Here is a 15,775-nt window from a genome sequence, read left to right as displayed (position 1 = left end):
CAGCCGCTGTCTCAGTCTTTCACCCTCAGGCCACATTCCAAAAGCAAGCATAATCCCTCACCTTTGACTTTTGAGAGAGGGAGACAGAATTGGGGGGGGGATGAGGAGACTTCAAACAAGCCCCAGCACGACCTCCCTACAACTTTTACCTTGCAGGGGATTATAGGGGGAAAGACACAGTGCTCTATGAAACACAAACCTGCGTCTTCTGCTGTCAAAAATGGGTCTGTGCAATCCTGCAGTCAGCGGTGTAGGCAAATTCTGTAATGTCCCAGCTCTTGGCATGACCGAGAGGGTCTGTTTGAACTTCAAGCTGCACCCACATATTTCAGGGATAACAGCAAAATAAGGAGCAGAATCCTTTGTTTCCTTAACATGGAAGCATTGCCAAAGCACCTGGAGAGAAATCCCTTTGGCAGTTGCTGCTGTGTGTGTAGATTAAAACGGGGAACCTGCCGCTTAGGGTGTCAAGTGTCTTCAGCAAGGATACCAACAACTGCACCATCCTAAAGACCATCCAAGTGAAAGGGCATTTTGTAGAGCTTCTCTCTCCCAGACCCTCCCTCTCTCTCTAATTCCCTCTTTCCCACCCTCCCTTCACAAACGTCCCTCCCTCACAACTGCATTTTTTCATCCAATTTAACAAGCCAGAAAATGACAAACAAAAACAGAAGGCTCATTGCATAGGGGGTTGGAAAACTGAAATGCCAAACAATTCCCTGGTTTTCTCATCCAGGTTTTGGCCTATGCTAATAGAATGTCATTTACAAATTTCTCACATGAACACCTCAAATGAAACTACATTATGAACATATATAAAGTAGTTCAACACATCCATCTGTAAGCAATACTTCGGCTTTTTTATTGATGTATAGTTCACCCCTATGTTGTTCTAAACTCGTAAACTCTTTCGGTCTCCCGTGGAGCACAACGGGAATTGTCAGGCAGAACGTTAGCCCCAGTCACCAATGGGTTTCAAAAGTCTGCAAGTGAAAATGCTCCCATTTCCAATGTTTCTTATTCAATACAGGTTTTTTTCATTACAATTTATATCATCAGCATAACAAATTGAGTGAAAGGTAGATTTTTAATCCTAGATTTTCAAAATGGATTTAAACTTTTAAATCCCACTGGACTATATAGATAGATTTTGACTGTGCATTTAGTCCAAGTTCCTTCATGGTGGTAAATTTGACTGTGGTAAATCAAGCTAGTAAATACAATTTGTATAAGTAACATAAGAGTTCAAATTTTGTGCTTGCAAAGAGCTCCCACAAGTGGTTCCAATGAAAACTACCCCACCAGCCAGGTAATGGACTACCAAAGAGAAAAAAATAATTAGGCTAATCCAGAGACTTTCTAAACAACATATAAACAGCATTCCTGCAGTGAAAAATAGTTTATGACATGCAATCTTTCCATTTCACTACAGTAAGGCTATGGCTTTCATCTAGAGTTGCTCTGATACCAACATTTTGGCTCTGATACCTCGGTATCGATACTAACTGAATACTCAGATTTTTGATGAAATTACAAAGAAGATTACTTGACTAAAAGGACTGCATAAAGTCTTATAGATACAAATTATGCCTTTTCCCTTTTATTTTTCTGGATTCCATGTTAAATGTTTTAATTAAATGTTATGGTCAAATTTTGTTTAATCAAATACATACTGTACAGTAGTGTTGTCAGAAGTACTGGTACTTCAGTACCAAGTCGATGCTAAAATAAAAAAACATGTAACGATACCAGTGTTTCTGCAGCACCGGTAGTACCGAGCACTGACTCTATCCAGTACCAGCGTGCAGCATGACTGATACGCGACAGCTTTAAAATGCTCCCATGCTTATTTTGAATACGTGCTTTGTCCCTGTACACTGAAATGGACAATTAATCAAATTAAAATCATCATGTCCTAGTGTGATTTATTAAACCACTAAAGGCTGCAATCTTACTGTGGATAAGCTCATACACTGCAAACTCCACGGACGTTGAGAATCATTCACATTGAATGAGATGACAAAGTAGACCACTTATCCATTATGAACCATGCAGCACAGGTAAAATATATATTTCTATACTGTAATTAAAATCACAGCATTTGCACTTTAATCTCAGCTCAGCTTTATTTATATCGTATTTAAAACAACAGAGCTGACCAAAGTCATAATAAAAGCATGAGTCAAAATAAAATCTAGATGCCTGAAATTGAAGAAACTGAATAAAAATATACTACAACTGTATAGTAAAATGTAATATTCACTGTAATAATAATAATAATAATTAATCAAAATATCACAAGCAAGACACCTGTTGAATAAATGTTTGGCAAAAAAAAAAAAAATGCAATGACATGCTGAAAAGTTCTATTTTTACTTTTGTATTGATTAGACACCATTTTGATGATTAAATTAAATTAAACTTTAATTATTACAATAATTAGTACATAATTAAACATAACTAAACTGGCATGTTCAATAGCACATTATCATATTAGCATATTTTGCTGTGGTATCGAAATTGGCATCGAGAACCGTGAAATTTCACTGGTATCGGTACCGACTACAGAAACTACTGTACAGCTTTAATCAAATGAAAATATAATAATTTTCAACAACAACAATAACAAACAAAAAATATTTTACTTTTGGTAAAAAACAAAAACGATGCACAACAGAGCTTGCTGATATTCAGTATACTTGCTTTTGTGATATTGCTTTCAGATAATAATACTAATAATGTAACCATTTAATATTATATTATTGTTATTATGAGTATTATTGCGACTACTTCGAATATTACACTTTTATACAATAGTAATATTTTTCAGTCGTAATGTCTTCATTTCACGAATCCAGTTGAATAGAGTTCTCATTTCAATGGGACTTTTATTTTGAAAGACCTTTGAAGTTCTTCCTGTTTTTGAAGAGTTCATAATATCAAGCTTCCCGCGACTCGCAAGCTGAAATCTCCGAGCTGCAACGGCGCCTGTGTGCCTGTTTGTGTGAAGGAGATGACAGAGCAGAGCCTCTCATTCATTCTGTGGCATGTATGTGACTGTATATTGTTTCATTAAATGACATCCTTATGCTGCTTAATGATCACATTTGGCCATATCGAAACTTTTTATCATTATTTTCAAATGGTCTTTGATTTAATCTCAAAACTCTCACATAACATTACATTTTGCTAATGGCAGCATACTTAATTATGGTCCCGAAATTAAAAACAAGGTGATATCGTACCAATTGTTTGGTATCGCAATATTTCATTAGTACCGGTATACTGCACAACCTTACTGTCATTGGAAACAGAAATAATAAAATGCTTTATTAAATGCAGTAATTCTGTAAAACGTCAGTATAGTAGAATGGAAAGAACAGCATGCCATGTAGATACTGTAATTGCATTTATTAAATTATCAGCCATAACTTTCATGACACAGACTCTCAAAAGAATATGAAGCAATATTAGCAGAAAAAAATACCAAAGATCAGACTCTCTTATTTCTTTCTTTCCCTCTTTCTCTCCACTGAAGAGAGGGCACCAGTTTGAGGAAACCAGTTTGAAGATCCAGACAATATGTGCTCTAATCCAGCTAACTCCTTTATAAACAAATGTCCACCATCTGACAAGTATGAGTCTCAGAGCACAACAGGAGCTATTGGATACTGATCTTAGATCATTGCTTTTCTCTTTTGAAGTCTACTCTATTAGGAATACCACCTCTTGACCATTGATCACATCTATCTTTAGCTTGTACCTACGAGTCTATTTCTGACTTGAATATCATAATGTCAATTACACAGACATATCTGAAAACATAATTGCTTGATGTTTACTTTAAAGCCATATTTTGCCTAGAAAATGAATCAGTTTCTAAATGTAGCATTGAGATGCTCATTAACGACGAAACTAAAAAGATACACCATCATGCTGTAGTTGTTCGAAATACAATGTACGAGTCTAAACATAACATGCCACTGATGACTCACTGTATCAGTCACCAAACTCAATGCCTAACGTACCTGAAACGCAAGTTTGTACAGCCTGCATTGTCGATAGCAAGTAATCATTTGTCATTTGAAAGTTAAAAATAAACACTTAATGCTCAAAAATAAATCTTACATTGAAGCCACACGTTCTAATACCTATAAAAGTACACTGCAAAAAAAAAAAAAAGACAAAAAGTTTTAATCAGTATTGCCTTTTTTCCAGTCAAAATCATTTCTAAACATCCTTAAAACCTGAGAATTAATTACAAGCACAACTGTGTAAGACTTTTTAAGACTTCTTGAAGATATCTTGAATTAAATTGTATTTTTATTGTTTTTACACCACTGGCCAATTGTTTAAGCATTATACTAGGAAAATAACCCATTATTTAATCAAATTTATGCTTAAAACTATGACAATGGGGTAAGAAAAATAAAGATATATTCTGTAAAAACTAGTCTCTCACATTTTCACTTCTCAAGTAAATGTATCTTCTTTTCTGAAAAACAAGACAAAATATACTGATTTAAAAAAATTGCTTTTTTTACAGTGTAAACTGACAAAAACAAAGATGCTGACATTTTCTAACAATACTGCCTTTAAGCCAAAATAAAAGTGTCCAATGATTAAGATAGCTCCTAAATTCTGAAACAGTATTTGATTTAACAGTTCAACTATGTAATGATCAACTGATAACATCTAAAGCAAGTACAAGCAAAGCGAGAAGAAATTATTACATGCATCTTTAGAACAAGAAACAGTACATGTGTCGATCAAGCACGAGTTACCACTTGCACTCTTAAAAAAGCTTGTTTGTCTTTGATGTAGGATTTATTACCTGTATCTACAGGGTACAGGTTAGTCACCCCCGTCACCTCCTCTGAGATCAAACAGTAATCTTCACTCCACTGCGAGGGGTTGTGTTTTGGCCGTCTGCACCCCCCAAAACACATCATCGTGACTTTCCAAAAATAAGGGAATATCCTTCAAACAGAGGCATTATCAGCCTAAATCCAATGAATAAATCTAGCTAAGGTTCCTAAACAAAATTGAGGTACTCATCTGTGATATATAAATCATATAAATCTTGAACAAACATTGATTTATGAGACAGTAATGTCCTACGACTGCTTTTGACACGGATTGACTAATGTCATGTTGCCGTCTGGCTTCGTCATGTTAGAAATGCTTCGGCATGAGAGAAGAGTAGGCGGACAGCTTCAGGTACAGGAAGCATGTCTAACCTCTGTAATCCCTTACAAGAAGGAGGGGTCAACAGTCTGCCTGTAGTATCTGAACTTAAAGCAGGATTAGTCTAATCCTTTACTGATAGGAAGTCATTGGTGTATTATCCATCCCTGCATACCTGTGTAAACGCACATGCACATGCACACGCACACACACACACGGCAGCTATGTGCGTGTGTGTGTGTGTGCATGTGCATGTGCGTACTTTACAGTTGCCCCTATCAAAACAAGTTTAACACATCTCGGTATCTGTGCAATGCTCTGACGCAAAGTGCCCCACTGATATTTCAAGTCCTACCACAATGTAGTCTATAATGAGACATTCCAGCTGTTTTAAAGTCAACATGAAATTTTTTCCAACAAAACCATAGATTGTGTAAACTATGGCCACAGCGTTCCAAAAGTAGACTCATTACAGAAAAGCAAACGGTTGCCCAACACAGAAACATTTCCGAACGAAACTACAAACACTTCCTCACACATTTTCTATGTAATGACATGTATTTAATTGACGAGGTCCCGTAGAAATGTGAGCGAATAAAGACCATATCGACTCCCCATCTCATTACGTTTTCATTAAAATCTACTGCGCCAACGGCAGTACCGTCTGCGTAGCTAAATGGACGCAATCTCTGACGGATGAGAGAAAAAACACATTTTGCCCTTGCTAGATGGTGTTGCTAACACAGAGCATTAGATGTGCCTTTCATTTATGCCGATTTAATTATGCAGACCATCAGAAATTATGTTTCCAAACACTTTCTTTCTTCACCCTCTGGGCGCACCTTTATTAAGAAGAACCCTTTGGAAATTGGCCTGCCACTCTAATTAAAATAGAGAAACTGATTACGGTCAGATAATTAGGCCTATCTAGCTTTTATTTTAAACACTTCTAATATAGCAAGAGAGTGGCGTCAGCAGCATGCCAATATACCTTGGCTTCTTTATTGAAACGCAGATATTGTTTTAGGACTGTCACTACTGTCAATGGTGGATTAGCCAGCCCCAGAATTTATTGCATGTTGCAGAGTATAAATGTAGATCCGGAATTGGTTTATAAACAATCATTTGGTTATACCGAGAAACATCTGGTAAGAAGAACCATGATACAGAAATAGCAAGACTGCTAGAAACCTTCAAAACCTCCAAATTAGCATCATTAATTAGGTAAATCTCATGAAACCTGTCATGAACAGGTGCATAAGTTACATTTCACCCCAAAATAAAAATAATAAGAAATTAAATTCTGCATAAAGAAAATTACACTATTTCTAAGACCATTAAGATAACTTGCTTTGAGAATTATATATATATATATATATATATATATTCACTCACTGAGCACTTTATTAGGAACACTATGGTCCTAATACATTTCCAGACATGGTCTTCTGCTGTTGTAGCCCGTTCGCCTCAAGGTTCGACGTGTTGTTTATTCTGCTCACTACAGTTGTACAGAATGGTCATCTGAGTTACCGTGGCCTTTCTGTCAGTTCAAATCAGTCTGGTCATTCTCCATTGATGTGAACATTAACTGAAGCTCCTGACCCATTTCTGCATGATTTTTTTGCATTGCACTGCTGCCACACAATTGGCTGATTAGATAAATCGCATGAATACGTAGGTGTACAGGTGTTCCTAATAAAGTATTCTGTGACTGTATATATAGCATATATAGTATACTGTATGTATGCACACACACTTATATATATATATATATATATATATATATATATATATATATATATATATATATATACACACACACACACACACACACATATACATACATACATATATATATATATATATATATATATATATATATATACACACACACATACATATATACATATACCTATATACATATATACACACACACACACACACACACACACACACACACACATATACAGTATATATATATATATATATATATATATATATATATATATATATATATATATATATATATTTAAAGAATTATTATATTTTGCAAAAAGAAAATAAAGTCTTAATATATAATATGTATATATTATTTTGGGGTGAAATGTGACCTGGACATATTCCAGAGGCTTTTCATGAGATTCACCCAATTAACTGTGCTAGCATATCTAGTTAACATGCCACTGTGCATTTATTATTGCAAAACCAATGTGTCTATTTGTTAATCCATTTTTATTTAACCCATAAAATCTGTACAAATCCACAAGAGCAACATTATGAGAGCTACAAATGCAACATAACCTTTAACCAAATTGTAACCATCATCGTTACATACACTGCCATACTACACCACCAGGGGGCAGTCCATCTTCTCTCACAGCAGACCAGTGAACCCATTAGTTTGGTTCATAAATCAGTCCCATCACTAAAACCTTATTTTGTCTGTATAAACATTACAAACTGAGTTTTCAAGTAGCTGTCCTAATATTTTACCCAATTATGCATTTGTTTAGCCAACCTGACACATTCAGATATTGGATATTGACATTGTTGCTTGACGTGCAACAACAAATTGTTCCATAATTATACGAAAAAACAGAATAAGCTTTCCTTACACAGTTTCAACACACTGAATTTCATTCCTCTAGTTTCAGTAGACATTGTAACTAGGTCTCACTACTAATGACTAATGCTAATTAAGTTACGCAAGGTTATGTAATTTTCCGAGCTGCACTGCAGTCCAGGTCACCGATCCATCCCCAAGCAGGGGTTTCCTGCAAAAATGTGAAACACATATGTGCGTGGAGCAGTATGGTGCAGTACAGTCATGTTATGTAAGGTAAGATGCTCCTCAAGGGGCGAGAGCCAAGAATGAATCATAGAACGTATGTAGGATCCGTTGGGATGCAGACTGAAGTTTAATGAGGGTCCTTAACGAGTTGTGAATGCCTCCATCCTAAATTAAAAATTACGCCAGAGATATATTTGTGTGTTTTATAATCCTCTCATATAAATAACAGCAGTTACAGCAGAATTAAGTGGCATTGCTATCTCTTAATTAACACATCATAGAGCTCACTTTACATAGATACATTGCTTTCCAATTTTGAACTGATTATTTGTAAAAATATATCCTCCCAACATAAAAGACATTTGTTGTAGATTTAGCCACATGTTGCGATTTGTTTTTCATATTATGCACAAAAATGTATTATATCAACATGATATATGTCAACATGGATTTTGAAAAATCCCTAAACCAACACTGTAGAATAACAGTATCATAATGATCGTTTCCAAACAAGCTTTCCATATGCTTCTACCGCCCCTTCTGCCTCACCCTCCATCTACCGTTGATTAGCAAAACAAGTAGTCCTGCCCCAAACTAACAACATTGGTTGAGCAAGAAATTGACGGACAGCTCAATCAAATAGAGCAATGTTGTGAAAGTGCCACACTTTTCATCAAATCAACCAGTGAATTAGGCACTGATCAGCCACAACATTAAAACCACCTGCCATCCGCAGAACTGCCCCTCACTGGATGTTTTTTGTTTTTGGCACCATTCTGAGTAAATTCTAGAGACTGTTGTGTGTGAAAATCCCAGGAGATCAGCAGTTACAGAAATACTCAAACCAGCCCATCTGGCACCAACAATCATCCATGCGATTGTTTAATCAGCCAATCGTGTGGCAGCAGTGCATAAAATCATGCAGATACGGGTCAGGAGCTTCAGTTAATTTTCACATAAACCATCAGAATGGGGAAAAAATGTGATCTCAGTGATTTTGGACTGTGGTATGATTGTTGGTGCCTGATGGGTTGGTTTGAGTATTTCTGTAACTGCTGATCTCCTGGGATTTTCACACACAACAGTCTCAACATCCAGTGAGCGGCAGTTCTGTGGATGGAAATGCCTTGTTGATGAGAGAGGTCAACAGAGAATGGCCAGACTGACAAAGTCTGACTGGTTTGAACTGACAAAGTCTACGGTAACTCAGATAACCGCTCTGGACAATTGTGGTGAGAAGAATATTCTGAGATACACAATATTAGGCAGGTGGTTTTAATGTTGTGGCTGATTGGTGTAGTTGTTACTGCACATTTAACTGGATTAGAAAAAAATAAACACTTCACCTTTAGTAGCAGTTTCCATTTCCTGGTCACTTCCTTGTCTGAATTACATACCTCTAGCGGGGGCCCAGAAGCAGCCACATCATTGTGATATGTCCTGAGTTCCGACACCGGATTTAGCCCCACTACTGTCAGCCTGCTATTTGGGCCACGCTGATGACTATGTGTCGACTGAGTGACTGAAGTGCTGGAAACGACATTAACGGAATGGAATGACTCAGCGGAGGAGTGAACTAGCGCACACACTAATGCGAAATCATCATGGCTCCCGTTGCGAGAATCACTATCTACCTCCTTATGATTATTGTGGTTGCAACGAAAGGCCACATTTGGCCTTGTTTCTCTTTGTTCCCTATATTATGTTAAGTGGGTCTGTATTACAGTGAGATCACTAGCTCAAATCTACCTGATTCCTGCCTGATATTAAAGAAATATAAACATTAAACAGACAAATAAATTCACATTACTTCTGGCAACATTGTATGGCGACTAAATATTTGATATATTACAAACTAAATATGTTATATATTAAATATATATATATACATACAGTGTGTGTGTGTGTGTGTGTGTGTGTACACTTTGTGCATGACACAAGTAATTTTTCCAGCAATTGTTTACAGACAGATTGTTTCACTTTTAATTGACTATATCACAATTCTAGTGGGTCAGAAGTTAACTGTGCCTAGAAGCAGCATGGAAAATTCTAGAAAATGATGTCAAGCCTTTAGGCAATTAGCCAATTAGCTTCTGATAGTCTAATTGGAGTCAATTGGAGGTGTACCTGTGGATGTATTTAAAGGCCTACCTTCAAACTCAGTGCCTCTTTGCTTGACATCATGGGAAAATCAAAAGAACCTCAGAAAAAAAAAAAAAAAATTGTGGACCTCCACAAGTCTGGTTCATCCTTGGGAGCAATTTCCAAAGGCCTGAAGGTACCACGTTCATCTGTACAAACAACAGTACACAAGTATAAACACCATGGGACCACGCAACCATCATACCGCTAAGGAAGGAGATGCATTCTTTTTCCTAGAGATGAACGTAGTTTAGTGCGAAAAGTGCAAATCAATCCCAGAACAACAGCAAAGGACCTTGTGAAGATGCTGGAGGAAACAGGTAGACAAGTATCTATATCCACAGTAAAACAAGTCCTATATCAACATAACCATAGTCTGCTCAGCAAGGAAGAAGCCACTGCTCCAAAACAGCCATAAAGAGGCCAGACTACAGTTTGCAAGTGCACATGGGACATAGATCTTACTTTCTGGAGAAATGTCCTCTGGTCTGATGAAACAAAAATTGAACTGTTTGGCCATAATGACCATTGTTATGTATTGAGGAAAAAGGGTGAGGCTTGCAAGCCGAAGAACACCATCCCAACCGTGAAGCATGGGGGTGGCAGCATCATGTTGTGGGGGTGCTTTTGCTGCAGGAGGGACTGGTGTGCTTCACAAAATAGATGGCATCATGAGGAAGGAAAATTACATGGATATATTGAAGCAACAACTCAAGACATCAGCCAGGAAGTTAAAGCTCGGTCACAAATGGGTCTTCCAAATGGACAACGACCCCAAGCATACCCAACACAAAGCTATTTTAGACATGTTTAATGTGACACGAATACTTTGCCCCACGAATGTCTGTGTTTATGCGAAACTTTTACTCAAACGGTGTCGCGGAGATAATTCATTTACACAGAGCTGTAATCACGCAAATTACGATTCATAGCGAAAAAAGTTTAATAGCAAATGTTAAAATAATTTAAGAAATTTTAAACAAGTGGATCCTGTTAAAAACTGCACTGGTATGCAGTGGGCATTCTGGCATGCGACCAGTCATTCCATTGGAACATGAGCATCTACCTGAATGGCAAATTTACAAGACTAATAAACACCCAACAGAGAGTTAAATTAAGCCGTCATATTTCCTATATTAAGCATTGTTTCCTCTCTCACGCACTGCTGCAATGGCATCTTGCGTGCAAATTCAGAAACTCCCTCTAGATGGTGCCAGCTAACGGTGGATATGATATTACAAAAACAATATCCGATAATAGAAAAATGCTTAAATATCGGAAAAAATTTCGTCAAATCCGATTATCGGTCGGTCTCTAATTTTGATTGACAGCTGAATGGGCCAATCACACTGACAATTGTTATTATCAAAGGCTATGAAGGAAAAACCTACACAAAGACTGAAGGATATGAAATGTCTGGCAAAATGTCCCCGCAAAATAAGGTACAACTGTAACAATAGTGTTTTTCTGTGGTAAAAAAAAAAAAATCACCTAATGTGGTGACCATGCACAAAGACCTGAGACACAGTCAAAACACATCTACTGTATATATCTCTATATCACTATACAATAATGGTGTCTGCGTTAACATTAGTTAACACAACATGAACAAACAATAAGGGCTGGGTATTGATATATTCTCTGATTTGCTTCGATTCCGATTGCGACACGATTTGATTAGATTGTGATTCTTTTATTTTTTTATTTTTTTATTATAATGTCCATTTTGCTTACTTTGAATAAAATAAATTTTCAGATAATCTTGTAAATTATACAGGGAACCTTTAAATTTTGTACAGTATGAGAATATTAATTAAAGAAAATTAACAACAGGGCTCAAACTATGCCGTTTAATTGCTATTAATTGAACAGATATAATATCCAACACAACCAAAACTGAAATAAACTTTTAAGTAAAAGATCGATATTGTGATTTTAAGAATCGATAAAAGGATTGTTCAAAAGAAGATTGCGATTCATTGGAAAAATCTATATTTTTACCTATCCCAAAATACAATGAATAATATTTTTACAACATTTATTAATCTTGGTTAATGTTCATTTCTAGAGATGCACTGATGTATTGGTTACCAATATTTATAGGCCAATCATTCACCAAATTTTAACCATCTGCATATCGGCTATAGCATGAAAACGCCAATATGAAAAACCGATAGTTTTATAAATAATTAGTAACATACTTTGTAAAAACTCTATGAATTTAAAAGTACAATCCACAAACAATAATAGCCACAATATGTAGAAGGTTTGGCACTCCTAAGAACATGTATTATTTCATTTTTATTCTTTCTCATTCGTATGTTAATGCGGAAAACCTCCATAAACTGACGTGACAGTTGTGAAAGCAGCATTAACCTATAGGCTTTATGATAAGGGAAACCATCCAAAACACTTTGAAACCAACAGACTTTGATTTCTGAGACATTGTATGATATCCATTAAAGCTGGCTCTACACTAAAAGACTCAAAACAACCCGTTATGGCCGAGGGTGTCACACATGCAGACTGTTTTGCTGAGATCTCACTCTCTTCATTCAGAGCTATGACACACTTGCCGTTAAAAAATGGTGGAGGGGTGACACACATAACCACTCACCGCAACTATCTCTCTTTGACAAAATAACACCTTGAGTAAAACTGCAATTGCAATAGAGTGATTTGGGGCATTTTCAGACCTGTAGCTTGCTTGATTGTTCTGAAACAGGCTAAAATAGTTACAATGTTGCATTTTCTTCATGGTTCGGTTGGCTTTCACAAGATTATATTTAAAAATGCACCAACTGACGACTTCTGACCCATCACGTTCTTGAGTTAAAAAAAGGGCTAGACGCAGCGCAGCAAATACAGATTAACAGAACGTGGGTGTCTTGAGATGTGTTTTTAAAGGTTGAAGTTTGTTTTAACTTGACATGGCTTCTGAAAACAGCACTCCTGCATGAGACGCACAATAAACTATGACATGCACCACAATGGCCAAAGATGTCCATCTAGCGCAGGTTTTCATAGACAAACAATAGGAAAACCATACGGATGGAAGCAAACGGTGTGAACAGATCCTTTGGTGGAGGTGTTTGGTCATTGTGTTATGCTCTCTTATCAGTGTTTCTCAGCATAAGCAATGCGTTTCAAAACGTTGGGTCAAGAAAGGTGTCTCTTGATCCCCCTGTTCTGTTTCATTCCGTTGCGTTTGATTGAACAGCCCCTGGGCTCAGAGTCTGAGCCGTCTCACCACCGAGTTCAGCCAAATATCACTACTATCTGGGGATATTACTAATATACACCTTTAAAGGATGAAAAACACTGTGGTATCCTTATGCAATTTATTTAGTTTAAAATGGAATGCATTTTTTATGTTCTTTGTAATACTGTATAACATGGTGCAGTTTGGTTTAGATGTACTTCTTGCACCCTCGTGTGGACTTTAAAATTCAAATTTAATTCGAATTTTGGTCATATTTAAGTGAAAAATTCGAATTTAGTTTTTCAGGTTTATTGGCAGCCCTAAAGTGATTAACACCTCCCGCTGAGAGATGCTAATGGCCGCTCTGTCTCCTTCTGTCTGGCCGCTGAATATGTTAATTAAGCTAACACCTGAAAATCATTGGAAAAATCAGCTAGTGTAGAGCCAGCCTAATGTTGCACAATTGAGTGGAATCACAATATGGCCTTGCATGATTACTAAACCTTAAAAGGCTGCGTTTCTGTATTCAGCGCTTCAGTCAGCACTGTGTGAGCAAGTGGCACCCTCTAGCGGTCTGGATGGCATTATTCGTTTCCATTATACCACTATAATACAGAATTTAAAATGGGGTTTTGTTCCTTTGTTTTAAACGTTTTATTTTTCCATGAAATTGTCCAAAATATGCATAATATGAATCTGCAATGTTCTATGTACAGTACATACATGTAAAATGTGTTCTATTGTTTTGAAATGCAAAATCAGAAGTGCACTTTTTTTTTTTTTTTTTAGAAGTACAAATAAAAAACTTTTTTATATTAATCATTATGTTATCATATTTTGTTATTTTTTTCTTTTTATACTTTTATCTTCTATTTATCTTTCATTGTGGCTCTCTTAAAATGTTTGCTAGTCATGTGTTCAACAGATCCAATGTTCAGTGGAAATTATTTATTGTTAGAACAGTATAAAAAAAAAGCTTTTCCTCTTTGTATATTTTTAAAGAAAAATTTCAGAGATCTGATGACCAAATAAGGTAAGTGGCAAAATATCGGCCTATGGGTTTTTGTTGAAATCGGTATCAGACCATTTATTTCATAACTGTGCATCCCTACTAATTTCTACATGTACTAATATATTTTTAACATTAAAAGTTGTACGTTAACACTAATGCATTATAAAGTAACATGACCTAACAGTGAACCATTTTAGTATATTTATAAATTAACATTAACCAACATTAATAAATGTTGTAAAACATATTAATAATAATGCATTAGTGTTAATATATACATTTAATTCAACACTTTACAATAAGGTTTCTAAACATTAACATTAGTTAACACATTATGTATCATGACCTAACAAATGAATGATAGTATATAAATCAACAATTAACCAAGATTAATAAATGGTGTAAAACATAGTGGTCATTGTTAGTTTGTGATACTCAATGCGTTAAATAATGTAAACATGTAGAAAACTTATTGTGAAGTGTTACCTATATATCTATATATATATATACACACACATATAGAGAGTGGTTATATATAAGACAACATGCTAAGGGATTTAAGTAAAGAACAAGGCACATTGGTGATGTCGCATTTTCAGTTTGTCGTCTGTAGTTGTGAAACAGAGCTTGCAGTAGTGGTCTGGGAGCTCGTGGGTGTAAAGCTTTTTAAAATGCAGCTGCTCCACCGACTTGCATGCGTCACAATGCCACTGCAGAGAAAATCATAGGTTTGAGGAGATCCGTGGGAGTTGGGGTAGAGAGAGGAATATTATCTCTCCTTTATTATCCCCCCCACCCAAAAAAAAAGAATTCTTATGGATGCACCTCACGTTTATGTACAATTAAAGGGATAGTTCACCCAAATATGAAAATTCTGTCATCATTTACAGTACTCACCTTCACGTCATTCCATACCTCACAATGAATGAAAGACCCAAAACATGGTCGGAGATGTCTGCATAGATGTTACGCTGACAGATCACTATTACTCGGAGAGTGAGAGAGAAAGAGAGAGATCTAGAGAGAGGAGGAAGCGCTGGGAGCTCAGCCAGGGGAACAGGGAGGAGAGGTGCAGAGCTGAAGAGCATTAGCAGGCGAGCGTGGGCTCACAGATCGCTTCTCTGTGCTCTTAAGGAGCTGTAGGCTGCTCCACTGATCCAGTAAGAGCCCCCATAAACAAACACAGCCATAATTCAACACCCTGCATCCATACATGACATTACTTCAAATCAAAAGCTTCCTCTTGAAATGACAAGTGCACAATTTTTTAGAAACATCATAAATGTCAAAGTACTCCACATTGTTTATAACGGGCCAGTGTCATGTTGGAAGCACAAAAAGACAAGAAGTAGATCAACGACTACATCCAAGACGACGTTCCGGGGCAGTTCAGGCCGAACACGTTCTTGCACTAAAAAAGCTTGACACAGCGCAACGA

The 15,775-nt window shown here is 36.5% G+C and overlaps 1 protein-coding gene across 2 annotated transcripts in view; it reads right to left on the bottom strand.

The window, feature by feature from the left end:
• Positions 1 to 15,775, bottom strand: part of LOC127432158 (arf-GAP with GTPase, ANK repeat and PH domain-containing protein 3-like) — a 234,131-nt gene that overhangs the window by 130,552 nt on the left and 87,804 nt on the right. Inside the window, exon 1 of one of the 2 annotated variants that reach the window (XM_051683012.1) lies at positions 4,835 to 5,119. The exons of the other annotated variant lie outside the window; for it this stretch is intronic. Coding sequence (XP_051538972.1) covers positions 4,835 to 4,952 — 118 coding nt within the window. The 5' untranslated portion in view covers positions 4,953 to 5,119. Of the gene's footprint in view, positions 1 to 4,834; positions 5,120 to 15,775 lie in introns of those variants that run through there. 2 annotated transcript variants of the gene reach the window in all.

This window comes from Myxocyprinus asiaticus, chromosome 41, assembly GCF_019703515.2.
Source record: "Myxocyprinus asiaticus isolate MX2 ecotype Aquarium Trade chromosome 41, UBuf_Myxa_2, whole genome shotgun sequence".
Lineage (NCBI taxonomy): Eukaryota > Metazoa > Chordata > Actinopteri > Cypriniformes > Catostomidae > Myxocyprinus > Myxocyprinus asiaticus.
Note: the sequence above shows the minus strand (reverse complement) of the source record. Positions and strands in the feature narration are given on the sequence as shown.